This window comes from Choloepus didactylus, chromosome 4 (genome assembly GCF_015220235.1).
Source record: "Choloepus didactylus isolate mChoDid1 chromosome 4, mChoDid1.pri, whole genome shotgun sequence".
NCBI classification, from domain to species: Eukaryota; Metazoa; Chordata; class Mammalia; order Pilosa; family Megalonychidae; genus Choloepus; species Choloepus didactylus.
Genome location: NC_051310.1, coordinates 4592650 through 4610870, shown reverse-complemented (window position 1 = coordinate 4610870; position 18221 = coordinate 4592650). Strand labels below are relative to the sequence as shown.

Below are 18221 nucleotides of genomic sequence, written 5' to 3'. Positions count from 1 at the left end.
TCCATGGTGTACAATCAGCTGTTCACAGTACCATCATATAGTTGTGCATTCATCACCCCAATCTATTTTTGGAACATTTTCCTTATACCAGAAAAAGTAAAGATAAGAATGAAAAAATAAAAGTAAAAAAGAACACCCAAATCACACACACACACACACACCGTATTTTGCATTGTTTTTTGTCCCCATTTTTCTACTCATCCATCCATACACAATCACACTGTCACCCCTTGTAAGCTACATTGTTATATACTCGTCTTCAAGAGTGAAGGCAACTGGGTTGCAGTTTGATAGTTTCAGGTATTTGCTTCTAGCTGTTCCCATGCATTAAAACCTAAAAAGGGTTATCTATATAGGGCGTAAGAGTGCCCACCTGAGTGACCTCTGAACTCCATTTGAAATCTCCCAGCCACTGAAACTATTTCATTTCATTTCACATCCCCCTTTTGGTCAAGAGGATGTTCTCAATCCCACGATGCTGGGTCCAGATTCATTCTTGGGAGTCATATCCCTTGTTGCCAGGGAGATTAGCACCCCTGGGAGTCAGGTCTCATGTAGCGGGGAGGGCAGTGAGTTCATCTGCCAAGCAGGGTTAACTAGAGAGAAAGGCCACATCTAAGGAACAAAGAGGTACTTGGGGAGAGTCTTAGGCACAGTTATAAGCAGGTTTAGCTTCTCTTTTGCAGTAACAAGCTTCATAAAGGCAAGCGCCACAATAGAGGGCTCAGTGTACCAGACCGCCGGTCCTCAGTGTTTGTGAGAACATCAGCAACAATCCAGGTGAGGAAGTCCAACACTTGCGCATTTTCTCCCAGCTCCTCAGGGGGGCCCTGCGTATATATTTCTGTTCTCTGCCCAAGTTACTTTGGGATGTGTCTCTGTTTCACACTATCCTGTACAAACCTACCAGGTCTCACTTCCTCTTCAGATAAGGGTTTAATATCCCTAGTATCTAAAGCGATCCTACAACCCAACAACAGAAAGACAAACAACCCAATTAAAAAATGGACTAAAGACATGGGCAGACACTTTTCTGAAGAGGAAATACAAATGGCTCAAAAACATATGAAAAAGTGCTCAGCTTCACTGGCTGTTAGGGAAATGCAAATCAAAACCACAGTGAGATATCATCTCACACCGAGTATGGCCATTATCCAAAAAAATAGAAAATTACAAGTTCTGGAGACGATGTGGAATAAGAGGCACACTTATTCACTGTTGATGGGATGTGGAATGGTACAACCACTCTGGAAGACAGTGTGGAGGTTCCTCAGGAAGCTAAGTGTAGCTTTGCCATATGACCCAGCTATTATTCCACTGCTAGGTATATACTCAGAGGAACTGAATATTAAGACATGAAGGACATTTGTAAACTGATGTTTATAGCGGCATTATTCGTGAAAGCCAAGAGATGGAAACAGCCCAAGTGTCCGTCAGCGGATGAGTGGATAAACAAACTGTGGTATATACAAATGAAAGAATATTAAGCAGCTGTAAGACAGAACAAAGACGTGGAACATGTAATAAAGTGGATGAACCTTGAGGACATTATGTTGAGTGAAGTTAGGCAGAAACAAAAGGACAAATACTATACGGTCTCACTAATATGAACTAACATTAATAAGCATACTTTGAGAGTTAATAACTGATAACACAGGCTACCAGGAGATTGAAAGTGGGTAGAGATTGGGCATTTGATGCTGAAGGACTACAGAATGTTCAACAGGATTGATTGTATAGATCCAGAAATAGATAGCATAATACTTTGTAATGGTAGCACAGTATTGTAAGTACACTGAACAAAGATGTCAGTGAGTAAAGCTGAAAGAGATGGGCTAAGGGCATGAATGACACCTGAGATAAAGATAGAAGATAAAGACTGGGACTGTTTAATTTAGCAAAAACTGGAGTGGTCAATGATTGTGACTGCATGCATGTGGAGAACAAATGAATGTTAACCATGCAGACTGTTGAAAAAGGAGAAGGTATCAGGGGAAAATGTGATTAAATCAAACTGGAGTCTGGTCAACAGTAACATTGTAATATGCTTCCATTAAATGTAACAAAGGCAATATAGCAAAGCTAAATGTGTATGAGAGGGTGATATAAGGGAGGGATATGGGATTCTTGGTAGTGGTGTTTTTGTCTGACCCTAGGATTATATTATGTTGTATGATATTTTATTTTTCTTTTAATTATCTTTTTTATTATTTGTTTAAAATTAACAAAAGCCTTTTTTTCATAGTAACCAATATGTTCAAGTTCTTACTGTGGTGATAAATGCACAACTATAGGATGATACTGTGAACAGCTGATTGTACACTTTGATAATTGTATGGCATGTGTCTCTTGGTCTAAGATGACTCTCGTGTGAGCAACATATTGATGGTTCGTATTTTTTAATCCATTCTGCCAATCTGTGTCTTTTAATTGGGGAGTTTAATCCATTCACGTTCAGTGTTATTACTGTGAAGGCAGTTGTTGAATCAGCCATTTTATCCTTTGGTTTTTAATTGTCAGATGTATTTTTTTCTCCCTCTTTATTTCTTTTAATGTACCCTTACTAATAGTCATCAGTTCTGTGCCCTTCTCCAGACCGCTCTCTTCTTTCTTTTTTCCTCAGTCAGTAGAGCTCCCTTTAGTATTTCTTGTAGGACATGTCTCTTGCTAACAAATTCTCTCAGCATTTGATTGTCTCAGAAAATTTTTGCTGGATACAGAATTCTTGGCTGGCAATTTTTCTCTTTCACAATTTTAAATATGTCATACCACTGCCTTCTCGCCACCGTTGTTCCCACTGAGCAGTCAGTATGTAGTCTTATGTTGTTTCCCTTGTGTGTGGTGAATCGCTTTTCTCTTGCTGCTTTCAGAACTTTCTCCATCTCTTCAGCATTTGACAATCTGATCAGAATGTCTTGGGAGTGGGTTTATTTGGATTTATTGTATTTGAATAGAGTTTGTTTGGCATCTTTGATTTGTGTATTTATGTTGTTTAGAAGGCTTGGGAAGTTTTCCTCAACAATTTCTTTGAAGACTCTTCCTAGCCCTTTTCCCTTTCTGGAACACCAGTGATTCTTATATTTGTGTGCTTCATATTGTCCACAATTTCCCTGCGATCCGTTTGAAATTTTTCTATTTTTTTCACCATTCATTCTTTTATGCCTTCACTTTCCATCACACTATCTTCAAATTCACTAATTTGTTCCTCTACCTCTTCAAATCTGCTGTTATGTGTCTCAAGAATCTTTTTAATTTGATCAGCATATCTTTTATTTCCATAAAATCCTCTATTTTTTTGTTTACTCTTCCAAATTCTTCTGTATGCTCTTGTAGGGTTTCCTTCATGTCCTTCATATCTTGAGCTATGATATTGATGTTTGTGATTACTACTTTCATTAATTTCTCCATGTTCTGTGTCTCCTCTGGCTTTTTAATTTAGGTGTGTGGGTTATCCATATCTTCTGGTTTCTTCATATGCTTTATATTTTTCTGTTGTTTTTGGCCTCTTGGCATTTGCTTATGTTGATAGGGTTCTTTTAGGATATGCAGCATTATTTGAACATATATCGATAATTTGATAGCTACAGGTTGGTGGAGTGCACTTTCCCTGATCTACCAGCAAATGGTGCTCCCGAGCCACCTGTTACACTCAAGCTAGTTCTTCCCAACTTTGTGTGCTGAGTGGGGGTTTAAAACCATGTTGAGGTCTTATCAATGCACCAATTTTCCTTGTGCAGTGGGGATTGCCAACCCTGTGGGTGGGGGCATGCCCTGTGCAATTTGGCAGGGAGTCTGCTCCAGGAGACAGTGGTCCCAGCCACTCCCGGGTCTCTGAGTAGAGTAGTCTGGGGCTGCAGAGCTGCACGTGTCACCTTCCAGCTTGTATGCCCCACAGTCCCTCTCTCCCGTGGGCCCCCGAATCTCTTGTGTTGGGGGAAGGCTCCTGGCACTGCCATAGGCTGTGCAAGCCACGGTCTTCCGTGGAGGAAGAGCGGACACTGTCACAAGCCTGCTGAATCCCAAGTTCCCTCAAAGAAGCTCTCAGCCACTGGGTTCTGAAGGGTCATCTCCCACTCAGCTGTGAAGATGGCTCCTCGCACGTGGAAAGCTGCCCCCTTCTGTGATTGTCTGCCTGCCCCAAAGGCCAGTCCCTGGCATGGGGGCTCTTGGCCGTGGGTCTGTGAAGGGTTATCACCCACGCCAGTTACTGAGTTAGCAGATTGTCTGGTTCCTGGAAGGCTGCCCCCCACCCCGGCCATCAGCCGGCTCCGGCCGCCTGTTCCTGGTGTTGTTCCGAGCTGAATGCTCTCCTGTCTCTAAACGCAGCCTCTCAGTTTCTCCGAGTACACACACACTATGGGTGTAGAGGTCCCTGCCCAGCCAGCGGAGCCCTGGAGCTGCTGTTCTGGGGCACTTTCTCTCCTTTACCTAGTGTTTTTCATGGAGGAGAATTTTGCTCTGTCTCTCCTAATCTGCTATCTTGGATCCACCCCATTGGTCTTTGTATTCCATTTGGTGTCTCCCCCTCCACACACACATGCATTGATTTTTATTATTTTATTTTTAGATTATGTATAACTTAACATTGTTCTAAATGTTGATACGATATTATGTGGACACCCACATTCCTTTTGTTGTATTTCTACCTTCCATCCTTTCAAACTTGTTCCCATCCACCCCATAAATTCATGTTTTATTTTGCCAAATTCATAGCATTTGTAGTTGGGGTGTTTTTTCCCCATCCTGCCATCGTTTTTCTTTGAAGTAACTGCCCGACAGATTTTACCAAAAGTGTAGAAATCCTTCCTTTATAAAACCCAGAGCACATTGATAGACAGAATTAAAGACTGCAACTAGTAGTTTCATAAAAGCAGGAATTCTTAAATCAGGCTTTGTGAATTTTCTAGAAGTGTATGTATAGTGATGTGTGTATTTGTTTATATTTGAATGTTTTCTAAAGAGCCAAGTCTATTACTTTCATAACATTTTCAGAGTTGTTTATTTTTACAAAAGTATAGAGGCATAATTAGTGAGTCTCTTGTCTCTTGAATGCTTTTCAGGCATATCCTTGCATGTTAAATTTGTTAATGGTCATTCTTTTAATAAAGTTATTAAAAGAAGATTTGGATACCCTATTGTCAAATCGTTAAAAAGTTATTCTGGCAGAGAAGAGTGAGGAGGTTCAAATCACACCTGAGGAATTCCTATTTTAAGAAAATATTTGAACACCCTGCCACATGTGACTTTCTTTTTGGATGGATGCCCAATGCCTGTAAGCAGAGAACATAGTGTAGTGCTTAAAACCTTGGTTACTAAAGCCACTCTACCTGACCTGAGCTAAATCCTGGCTCTTAGTGACCCTCCTTCCTCGTCTATCAAATGAGAATGATAAGTATACCTACTCCATATAGTATCTGTTTGTTAATTAAATGAAAGTAAAATAGCACAGGACTAGGAAGTAGAACTATTTTGGCCGACTCAGACACCTTCCCCACTTCCACCCTTATTGTATGATGGTAAGTGTATGGATTCCATTAAGGCAGATTTAAATAAGAGGTGGTGATGTCATCATATTCTGATGTTTAGAAAGACTAGAGTGGTGTTGTTAACTCATTGATTGCCTGTTATAGCTGTTTAATTTTAATAATTACATGAGAATTTTCCTTTTTTGTTTCTACCAAGCCAAACTGGCAAGACGGAGTCAAGAAAGAGACAACCTTGGTATGCTGGTCTGGTCTCCTAATCAGAATCTGTCAGAGGCAAAACGTAAGTCTTGGAGAACCTTCATTTTCTACCCTTCTTATTTCATACAAGGTTTCAAACATATCTTTGTAGCTGTGAGTTCTTCCATGTATTACATTTCTCATCTATTAATTAGGGGAAGTAGTGGGTAACAGAACAGTCTGCCACCACCACCATCCAAAACTTTTCCATCACCCTGCATAGAAACTCTGTACGTTTTAAGCTTTAACTTCCTATTCCCTACCTCCACCACATCCCCTCCCTACCTCCATCGCATCCCCTGGTAACCTGTATTGTACATTCTGACTCTGTGAATTTGCTTATTCTAATTAATTCATATCAAGTGAGATCATACAATATTTGTCCTTTTGGGTCTTATTTCATTCCACATGTTCATCCGTGTTGTCACATGTATCAGAACTTCATTCCTTTTTTTCCAATAATTCAATTTTACTGAGATATACTCACCTACCATACAGTCATACAAACATACAATCAGTTGTTCACAGTACCACCATATAGTTGTGGGTCCATCATCAAAATTAATTTTTGAGCATTTTCGTTACCCCCCCCACACACAAGTAATAAGAATAAAAATTAAAGTGTAAAAGAACAATTAAAGTAAAAAGATCACTGGATACTTTTTTTTTTTTTTTGCCCCCGTTTTTCTACTCATCCATCCATACACTGGACAAAGGGCAGTGTAATCCACATGGCTTTCCCAATCATATTGTCACCCCTTACAAGCTATGTTTTTATATAATTGTCTTCAAGATTCAAGGGTTCTGCGGTTGTAGTTTGATCATTTTCAGGTATTTACTGCTAGCTATTCCAATTCATTAAAACCTAAAAAGGGTTATCTATATTAAGTGTAAGAGTGCCCACCAGAGTGACCTCTCGGCTCCTTTTGGAATCTCTCAGCCACTGAAACTTATTTCATTTCCTTTCACATCCCCCTTTTGGTCAAGAAGATGTTGTCCATCCCACGATGCCGGGTCCAGATTCCTCCCCGGGAGTCATATTCCACATTGCCAGGGGTGTTTACACCCCTGGGTGTCAGATCCCACATAGAGGGGAGGGCAGTGATTTCATCTGCCAAGTTGGCCTAGCTAGAGTGAGAGGGTCATATCTGAACAACAAAGAGGCGTTCAGGAGGAGACAACTTAGGCACAATTATAAGCAGGCCTAGCCTCTCCTTTGCAGTACATTCTTAACCCATCTACCACTCTATTTTTAACTCTTGGTAAAAGTGTCATACATTTTTCTGTTTCATGAAAGAACATATTTATATTTGTAGAGTTAATCACAGACATTGTCCATCACAAGGTTCACTGTGTTCTAGCTTCCCATATTTTATCATCTAGCTTTCCTTCTGGTGATATACATGACTCTAAACAATCCCTTTCAGCGACAGTCACAGATAGTTCAGCACTGTTACTTACAGTCCTAGGAACATGCTGCTGTCACCTCTATCCGTTTCCAAACGTTTAAGTTCAACCTAGTTAAAATTCTGTACATATTAGGCAACAATTCCCCATTCTCTAGCCTCATTCTATCTCTTGGTAACTGTCCTAGTTTGCTAATGCTGCGGAATGCAAAACACCAGAGATGGATTGGCTTTTATAAAAAGGGAGTTTATTTGGCTATACAGTCACAGTCTTAAGGCCATAAAGTATCCAAAGTAACACATCAGTAATCGGGTACCTTCACTGGAGGATGGCCAATGGCATCCGGAGAACCTCTGTTAGCTGGGAAGGCACGTGGCTGGCGTCTGCTCCGAAGTTCTGGTTTCAAAATGGCTTTCTCCCAGGACATTCCTCTCTAGCAAGCTTGCTCTTCTTCAAAACGTCACTCACAGCTGCACTCCGTTCAGTCTCTTTGAGTCAGCACATTTATATGGCTCCACTGATCAAGGCCCACCCTGAATGGGTGGGGTCACACCTCCATAGGAGTATCCCACCGAAGTCACCACCCACAGCTGGGTGGGGCACATTCCAAGCAAATCTAACCAGCACCAAAACGTCTGTCCCACAAGACCACAAAGATAATGGCATTTGGGGGACACAATACATTCAAACCGGCACATTCCACCCCCTGGACCCCAAAATGACATTATCTTTCCAAATACAAAATACATTCATTTCATCACAATATCACAAAAACTTAAACCATTTCAGTAACAAAAGTTAAGTACAAGATCCCATCAAAATCAAATATAGGCGTGGTCAGTCCTAAGGCAAACTTTTCCTTTAGCTTTGGATCTGTGGACTTAGAACAAGTTATATGCTTCCAATATACAAAGGAGGGACATTCATAGGATAAACATTCCCATTGCCATAAGGAGAAACAGTAAGGAAAACAGGGTTAACAGGACCAAAACGGTTCCTAAAACCTGCAGGACAAACTCCATTAGATTTCAAAGTCTGAGAGTCATTTACAGAACGACATTGCATCCTTGGGGCTTGAGAGAGCGGGAGTCTAACCCTTCCTAAGGGCCTTTCTGGCAGCCCTTTCCTCTCCAAACGCTTAGGTGAGTGCTCCAACATTTCCACACATTAACCCTGTTTTCCTTACTGTTTCTCCTTATGGCAATGGGAATGTTTATCCTATGAATGTCCCTCCTTTGTATATTGGAAGCATATAACTTGTTCTAAGTCCACAGATCCAAAGCTAAAGGAAAAGTTTGCCTTAGGACTGACCACGCCTATATTTGATTTTGATGGGATCTTGTACTTAACTTTTGTTACTGAAATGGTTTAAGTTTTTGTGATATTGTGATGAAATGAATGTATTTTGTATTTGGAAAGATAATGTCATTTTGGGGTCCAGGGGGTGGAATGTGCCGGTTTGAATGTATTGTGTCCCCCAAATGCCATTATCTTTGTGGTCTTGTGGGACAGACGTTTTGGTGCTGGTTAGATTTGCTTGGAATGTGCCCCACCCAGCTGTGGGTGGTGACTTCGGTGGGATACTCCTATGGAGGTGTGACCCCACCCATTCAGGGTGGGCCTTGATCAGTGGAGCCATATAAATGTGCTGACTCAAAGAGACTGAACGGAGTGCAGCTGGGAGTGATGTTTTGAAGAGCAGCAAGCTTGCTAGAGAGGAGCGTCCTGGGAGAAAGCCGTTTTGAGGCCGGAGCTTTGGAGCAGACGCCAGCTGCCTTCCCAGCTACAGGAGGTTTTCCAGATGCCATTGGCCATCCTCCGGTGAGGGTACCCGATTGCTGATGTGTTACCTTGGACGCTTTGTGGCCTTAAGACTGTAATTGTGTAGTGAAATAAACCCCCGTTTTATAAAGGCCTATCCATCTCTGGTGTTTTGCATTCTGCAGCATTAGCAAACTAGGACAGTAACCTATATTCTAAATTCTGTGACTATGATTTTATATATTATAATTAACTCATAATTGTGAAATCATAAAATATTTGTCCTTTTCTGTATGACTTATTTCACTCAGCATCATGGCCTCGAGGTTCATCCATGCTGTCTGTCACATGTTTCAGGACTTCATTCCTTCTTACTGCTGAGTAATATTCCATCGTATGTATATTCCACAATTGTTTATCCATTCATTGGTTGGTGGGCACTTTGGTTGCTTCCATCTTTTGGCAGTTGTGAATAATGCCATTGTGAACATTGGTGTGTGACTGTTTGCATCTCTGCTTTCAGATCTTCTGGGTGTATATTGAAGAGCAGAAATGCCGGATTGTAGGGCAATTTAGTTTTCTGATGAACCACCAAATTGTCTTCCACAGCAGTTGTACCATTTACATTCCCACCAGCAGTGAATAAGTGTTCTATTTCTCCACATTCTCTTCAACACTTGTAGTTTCCTGTTTTTTAATAGTGGCCATTCTAATGGGTGTGAGATATTTCATTGTGGTGTTGATTTGCATTTCCCTAATGGCTAGTGAATATGAGCATCTTTTCATGTGCTTTTTAGCCATTTGTGTTTCCTCTTTGGAGAAATATCTGTTGCTGTCATTTGCCCATTTTATAATTGGGTCTTCTTTTTATTGTTGAGTTGTGGGATTTCTTGATATATTCTAGATATCAAATGCTTATCAGATATGTGGTTTCCAAATATTTTCTGCCATTGAGTTAGCTGCCTCTTCACCCTTTTGACAAAGTCCTTTGAAGCACAGAAGCTCTTGATTTTGAGGAGTTTCCGTTTATCTATTTTTCTTTCATTGCTTGTGCTTTGGGTGTAAAGTCTAAGAAGCCAACTCCTATTACTAGGTCTTGAAGATGTTTCCCTGTGTTTTCTTCTAGGAGTTCTATGGTATTGGCTCCTGTGTTTAAGTGTTTGAACCACTTTGAGTTAATTTTTGTATAGGATGTGAGATATGGGTCCTCTTTTATGTTTTCGAATATGGATATCCTGTTCTCCCAACCCCACTTATTGAAGACCTGTTCTGTCCTAGTTGAGCTGATTTAGGAGCCTTGTCAAAAATCAATTGACCATAGCTCTGAGGATCTATTTCTGAATTCTCAATTTGATTCCATTGATCAATGTCTCTTTATGCCAGTACCATGCTGTTTTGACCACTGCGGCTTTATGATAAGGTTTAAAGGCAGGAAGCGTGAGTCTTCCCGCTTCATTCTTCTTTTTCAAGATGTTTTTGGCTGTTCGAGGCACTTTTCCCTTCCAAATAAATTTGAAAACTGGCTTTTCCAATTCTGCAAAGTAGGTTGTTGAAATTTTCATTGGTATTGCATTGAATTTATAGATTGATTTGGGTAGAACTGACATCTTAATGACGTTTAGCCTTCCTGTTTTATGAGCACGGAATATCTTTCTACCTGTTTAGGTCTTCTTTGATTTCTCTTAGCATTGTTTTGTAGTTTTCTGTGAACAGGTGCTTTACATCCTTGGTTAAGTTTATTCCTAGGTATTTGATTCTTTTAGTTGCTATGGTGAATGGAGTTTTTTTTCTTGTTTACTTCTTGGATAGCCCAATCCTATTGTATAGAAACCCTGCTGATTTCTGTGTGTTGATTTTCTGTCCTGCCACATTTTTTTTTTTTCTTCTCCAGGGTTTTCTAAATATAGGATCATGTCATCTGCAAACAGTGAGAGTTTTACTTCTTCCTTTCCTATTTGGATACCTTATATTTCTTTTTCTTGCCTAACTGCTGTAGCTAGAACTTCTAGTACAATGTTGAAGAACAGTGGTGACAGTGGGCATCCTTGTCTTGTGTCTGATATTAGAGGGAAAGCTTTCAGTCCCTCCCTGTTGAGTATGATATTAGTTGTGGGTTTCCATGTAAGCCCTTTATCATGTTCAGGAAGTTTTTATTCTCCGTTTCATTTATTTCTGTTCTAATCTTTTTTATTTCTTGCCTTCTGCTTGCTTTCGTATTACTTTGTTGTTCTTTAGTTTCTCCAGTTCAGTTAGGTCTTTGGTTTTATCTCTTTTCTTCCTTTTTAATGTAGGCATTTATGGCTATAAATTTCTCTCTTAGCTCTGCCTTCGCTGCATCCTGTAAATTTTGATATGTTGTGTTCTCATTTTTGTTCATTTTGACATATTTACTGATTTCTCTTGCAATTTCTTCTTTAACCCAGTGATTGTTCAAGAGTGTGTTGTATAACTTCCATATTTTTGTGAATTTTCCAGTTCTCCAATTGTTATTGATTTCCGTCTTCCTTCCATTGTGATCAGAGAATGTGCTTTGTGTAATTTCAGTCTTTTTAAATTTATTAAGACCTGTTTTGTTCCCAGCATATGGTCTATCCTGAAGAATGTTCCACGAGCACTTGAGAAGACTGTATATCCTGCTACTTTGGAGTGCAATGTTCTATGTATGTCTGTTAGATCTAGTTCATCTATCATGTTATTTACATTCTCTTTATCCTTATTTATCCTTTCTTTAGATGTTCTATCTGTTGAAAAGAGTGGTGTGTTCAAGTCTTCCACTATTATTGTAGAGACATCAATTGCTCCCTTTAGTTTTGCCAATGTTTGACTTACGTACTTTGGGGCACCTTAGTTTGGTGTATAAATATTTATGATTTTTATTTTTTCTTTGTGAATTCCCCCTTTCATTAATATAGTGTTTTCTATCTCTCTGTCTCTTTCATCATTTAAAGGTTATTGCTTGTATGGAGTATCTTTTTCCATCTGTTCACTTTCAACCTCTTTGTATCTTCGGGTCTAAAATTTGTCTTGTCTAAACAGTATATAGATGGATCGTGTTTTTTTTTTTAAAATCCATTCCTGCAGTCTGAGTCTTTTGATTGGGAAGTTTAATCCATTAACATTCAGTGTTATTTCTGTAAAAACCATCCTTACTTCAACTGTTTTATCCTTTGGCTTTTATTTGTCATATCTGATATTTTCTGTCTTTTAATCCTTTTAGTTACCCTTACTGATAATCATCATTTCTATACTATTCTCCAAGCCTCTCTTTCCCCCATCTTTTTTTTTTTTTTTTTTTCAGCCAGCAGAACTCCCTTTAGTATTTCTTGCAGGGTAGGTCTTATGTTAACAAATTCTCTCAGCTTTTGTTTACCTGTTAATATTTTAAACTGTGCCTCACTTTTGAAGGATATCATTGCTGAATAAAGAATTACTGGCTGGCAATTTTTCCTTTTTAGTATCCTAAATACATCGTACCACTGCCTTCTTGCCTCCATGGTGCCCGATGAATAGTCAACCCTTAGCTTTAGGTAGCTTCCATTGTATGTGGTAAAGGCTTTTCTCCTGCTGCTTTTAAGGTTTTCTCCTTTTTGGCATTTGACAGGTTCGATTAGAATGTGTCTTGGAGTGAGTCTATTTGGATTTACTCTACTTGGAGTGTATTGGGCTTCTTTGATTTGCATATTTATGTCTTTTATAAGGGTTGGAAGATTTTATGCAATTATTTCAACTGTTCTTCCTGGCCCTTTACCGTTTACCCTTTACCCTTCTCTTCTCCTTCTGGTACACTTACGAGTCGTATATTTGTACACTTCATGTTGTCCATCATTTTCCTGAGATCCAGTTTAAATTTTTCCATTTTTTTCCTCCATTTTTTCTTTGGTGTATTTGAATTTGGTTGTTCTGTCCTCTAGTTTGCTGACCTTTTCTTTTGCCTTTTCAAATCTGCTGTTGTGTGTCTCCAGTACATTTTTAATTGCATCTGTAGTATCTTTCATTTCTGTAAGATCTGCTATTTTTCCTATGTATTCTGTCAAATTCTTCTTTATGCTTGTCTGATGTCTTCTTGTTATCCTTTATCTCTTTAACCATGTCAATGGAGTTATGTAGGATATTTATTTGAACTTCTTTGATTAGTTGTTCCAAACTCTGTGTCTCCCCTGAATTTTCAATGATTGCTTTGGTCATATCTTCTTGTTCCTTTATGTGCCTTGTAATTTTTTGCTGTTTTCTGGGCATCTCATTATCTTGATCAGATTATTTTGAAAGTTGTTTTCCCTCTCTTGTCTAAGGTTTTGTTGTTGCTTGGGTTCATCTTGAAAATCTCCGTTGGCACTTGGTTTGTCAGTATTTACCAGCCTAACCAGGGCCAGGGTCTCACACAGGAAGTGCAGCCCCTTTCTGAAGAGTCTCAGTGGGTGGGCAAGAGAGCAGCTTCTGCTACTTTACTTTCCCAACGTTCCCATCACATCGTGTTCTTGGGCAACTGCAGCAGCCTAGTGGCAGGGTCCAGACCTGTTCGAGGTCCAGTTCAAGGCTGTAGGACCCAGAGGGTCACCCTCACTGGCCAACCGTTAGATCAGGACAGTTCTGCATCTCCCTCTTTTCCCGAGGGTAGTGCCTGTCTGTCCCAGGTCCGGGTGTTCCCGAAGCTGTCAGCCTTGGGGTGGTGGGTGGGCCCTGGAACCATAGTGGAGTCTCTGTGGATTTAATGGTGCTGCTAGTTCCCGGACTCTTGGGTGGAAGGACAAGGCTGCGGGACCGAGAAGGTTAACTTCACTGGCCAGCAACTGAACCAGGACTGTGCCGCGTTTCGCCAGTTGGCAGGATCCAGGCCGATGGCAGCAGCCGCCTTGGGGTGGAGGATGGGCATGCTTGAGCTCACGCATCCTATTCACAGGCCTAGTTTCTCCACTTTTTCATCCAGCTGCTCCTTATATGTTGCAATGGTGCTTCCCTGGTCTCCTAAGCCCTGAACCACTGCTTTGGGCAGTTTCTACCTGTTCTCCAGGTGTTTTTGCTGGAGGAATAAGTTTTCCTTGTCCTGTACCATCTTCCGAGACGTCCTCTGAAGTCATTATTTTTTAATGTGAGTGTTTAAAACTATAAATTTCCCTCTCAGTACACTGCCTTTTCTGCATCCTGTATGTTTTGGTATGTATTTTCATTTTCATTTGTCTCAAGATATTTCATAATTTCCCTTGTGATTTCCTCTTTAACCTTTGGTTATTTAAGTGTTCATTGTTTCATTTCCACATATTTGTGAATTTTCCCTTTCTCCCTCTGTTATTGATTTCTAGCTTCATTCTGCTGTGGTTGAAGAAGATACAATGTATGATTTTAATATTTTTTAGTTTATTGAGACTTATTTTGTGCCTAAGATATGGTCTGTCCTGGAGAATGACCCATGTGTACTTGAGAATAATATGTATTGTTGTTGCATGAAGTGCTCTGTCTATATGTCTGTTGGGTCTAGTTGGTCTATTGTGTTGTTCAAGTCTTCTATTTTCTTATTGACCTTCTGTTTAGATCCATCGTAGAAAGTGATGTATTAAAATCTCCTGCTCTCCCTAAGTCTGTCAGCATTTGCTTCATATATTTTGGTCCTCTGCTGTTAGTTGCATATATATTTATAATTGTTACATCTTGTTGAATTGACCCCTTTGTCAGTATATAATTATTGTCTTTGTCCCTTGTAACTGTTTTTGTCTTAAAGTCTGTTTTATCTGACATTAGTATAGCTACCCAAGCTCTTGCATGGTATATTTTTTTCCAGCTTTTCACTTTCAACCTACTTATGTCTTTGAACTTAATGTGAGTCTCTTACAGACAGCATATAGTTGTGCTTCATTATATTTTTTAAATAATTTGAACAATTTGGAAGTATTTCTTCATTTTGTCCTGTAATAATGATTCAAAGATTCCTAAACTTGTGGTTACAATAATCTTTTACTTTTTGCAGTATGCTGTATAAGCTAATACTGAATTAAATAAGAGAACAAGTTCAGGGTGGTAAAAAATAATGTAATGTAGTATATAACCGATTTCAGCTGGGAATTTACAGATATATAAAGATGAAGAGTTGAACATATTTTTAATTTGAAGGATTACCAAAAACAAATGTATGTTACTGGCAATAGGCCTTGTAATATAAAACTTCAGCCTATCTGGAAATGAAACTTTTGAATTGACAATTTGTTAATATGTTTAAATTTTTATTTGGATATTCTGACTACCTTTTTAGGTGGAAGGTATGTTATAGCTTTTAGTAATATTAACTGTATTTTCAGAGTATGGTTTCTCAGCTTTTCTGTCCCTGCTGCTTAACTAATACCATAAAGGATTAATTTTATATCTAATATATTACCATAAGTTAAACTGCTCTTTTCAAAATCTGTATTTTATTTGTAACTTAAAAGAAAGATGACAAACTAAATCCACTTTTTGAGACATTTTCAGTGAGGGTGCATTTATGGGCTCTGTGAACTTGAAATCACACCAGAGTTACTGACATATGTGCATTTTTCTGAAGAGAAGGACACTGAGTTCTGAAAGGGGACTTTGTCAATATGGGTAAAGAATCATTGCTCTCAAACATAGGGGGGCTTAGAAAGCCAAGAGTGGTAAATGTGGCTGAGGAGTCTGTTAAATTGTGAGGAAAGGCTGGAACTCCTATGCTTCGATTAGGCTTTCCCAAACTTTCTTTTGCAGTATTGAAATAGGTGTTAATTGTTTTCCACTGCCAAACAAGTGTGAGAGGTGATGCACATTTTATCTCCCTTTTGGATATTCTGAATCCATGTTAGCATATTTAAGGTGCTGATAACTCATGGTGAAGAAACGTTTAATTTTGATCTTGAAGAATTGGGTTTTTTTTGTGTGTGTGTATTACTGTCTGTGAACATGGGAAATTTGATCACTCTTAGTAATGCTCACTTTAGCAATGAAAACCTAATCATCTCTGTGTACTCTAATTCTTAAAGGAGTACCTGGGTTTTACCTCCGTCGGGCTGCAGTCTGATGAGTTTGTAATGAAGAACAGAATAGGAAAAGGAAGAATATTGACATTTCTGGACCCTTTCCAGGCTCGGGGAGGCCTTTTAAGTATTGCCTGAAAGTTATTTTTTCTATTCCACTTTTTAATTTGCTGTTCTTACACAGTCCTGATCCTGAACCCTGCTAATTAAGTCTCCTTCCATGAGGCTTTTTGATATTCAGTCATCCTGCCATGCTTAACAACCTTTATCTAAGCTAAACATAGCTCGTTACTTCATCCTTTTTAAAGATGATTTGAATTGCGTATCTCTTCATCTCTTTGTTTTCCTGGATATATTCCAGTTGTCACAAAGCCCATCTTACATTATGGTGCCCAGAACTGAATATTAACAATAGTGAGCATGTGTTGAGCCTTTATGCCAAACAAAGAACTGAAATGTTTTCTGTGCTCCTGTATCATTCAGTCTTCATAATAACCCAAGAGGAAGTTTTTGCCCCCATTCACAGATGGGAGTTCCAGAGTTCAAAGAGGATTATGGTAACTAACACAGAGAGTGCTGGAGCCAGGTGTGCTGGCTCCTTGCTCCTGGACCAGCTCTAAACAGCTCTGAGGTTGAGTTCAGTAAGTCTCTGTCCCCTTTATTCCAGCCACTGTACTTCTGTTTTTACTGACTGAGCTGCTGTCTGTTTTACAGACTGTGCTGTTGTGTTAGCTGTTGAAGTCTTTGGAGTCAGAACTTAATTTTAATATTATCCTATTTTTCTAGACCTAGGGATAAAAGAGCAGAATATGAAATGTTAATAGACCTTTATTTGCCTAAAATAAATTGGTAATTTGTAAGCTTTGATAGTATTCATTAAATCTTTGAACTTTGAATATCAATCTCAAAGTAACATTTTATGTGTTGTTGAAAGTTCAGAAAAGTATAAGGAAGAAAAAAAATCACTCGTTCATCACTTGTTATTCCGTTACCCAGAGATAGCCACTGTTGGCGATTTTGGCATGTTTCTTCCAGTCCGGTCTTTCTTCAGTCATGGTATAACATTCCATCGCATGGATTCATTTGTGTTTTTAACCATTCCTCTATTGCACAGTTGTTTCTAGTTCGTCGCTCTTGCAAAGAAAGGCGGCATAGAGCTTTATCTACCTTGTTTTTGATTTTGAGATTTTCTTAAGATAAATTTCTAGAAATGGTATTGTGGGCCAAAGGGAATTTGCTTAACTGCTTGCATGTGAGGATGTGAACATGATGTGGTTCCTTGATGGTGGTGATCTGCTTTCCTCTTAGTAAGGTCCCGTTTACGGAGCTATGGGAATTGTACTCCTTGACTAGTAGTTTAACAATAGTTAGGCCTTAAAATATTTTAAATGTTATTATGGTGTCAGTGTAGACAAATATATAAAATTTGGTTTATTTGCTGCCTTATCTTCCCCTCACCTCCCCCCATATAGAGACAAAAAAAATATTTTCTACTTACTTTTCCTCTTTTATTTTGAAAAAAGGTGGAAGTTTTGGTTGTTCAACATATTTTCTGACTTTAAATAGAAATAGGAGATTTGAAACGTGTAAATTTCTAGCAGATACCCACAAAGCCTGGGTAAGGGTATCTTTGGATCCCTGGCTTTTCCTATGTTGATTCTTTCCTCTCAAAGTGGCTTCCTCATAGGGTTACTGAAAAAAATTTAAAATTATCTTGTAATTATGAAAATAAATGCTCATTGTTTAAAATTGATACAGTAGGGAATCTGTAATATAGACAGTAAAAACTCTCTCATAGTCACTATTCACAATGCATGTGAGTTTTCCTAATATTTTAATGCATATACATAAGTGTTTAAGTTTTTTAAATCACAAAACATGAGCTGTTCAGCAGTTTTCTCTTAATATATCTGGGACTTCATTCCATGTCCATACCTCTAGTCTTTTTAGTCTTTTTTTTTTTTTAATGGAATTTTTTTTTATTGGAGAAGTTGTGAGTTTACAGAAGTCATGCATAAAATACAAAATTCCTAAATACCACCCTATTACTAACATCTTGTGTAGATGTAGAACATTTGTTAAAATTGATGATAGCACATTTTTGTAATTGTGCTGTTAACTATAGCCCATGGCTTAACTTAGGGTTCACTATTTGTATAATGTAGTTCTATGGATTTAAAATTTTTTTTATTGTTTCTATGTATATAATCTAACGTTTCACCTTTTAAACACATTCAGACATGTATTTCAGTGCTGTTAATTATGTTCACAATGTTGTGCTGCCATTACCACCATCCATAACCAAAACGTTACCATCATTCCAAATAGGAACCCTGTTCATTTTAAACCTTAACTT

The 18221-nt window shown here is 38.8% G+C and overlaps 1 protein-coding gene across 1 annotated transcript in view; it reads left to right on the top strand.

Annotated features, from left to right (window-relative positions):
- Positions 1–18221, top strand: part of RCOR1 (REST corepressor 1) — a 172615-nt gene that overhangs the window by 101722 nt on the left and 52672 nt on the right. Inside the window, 1 exon segment of the mRNA XM_037831800.1 lies at positions 5683–5766. Coding sequence (XP_037687728.1) covers positions 5683–5766 — 84 coding nt within the window.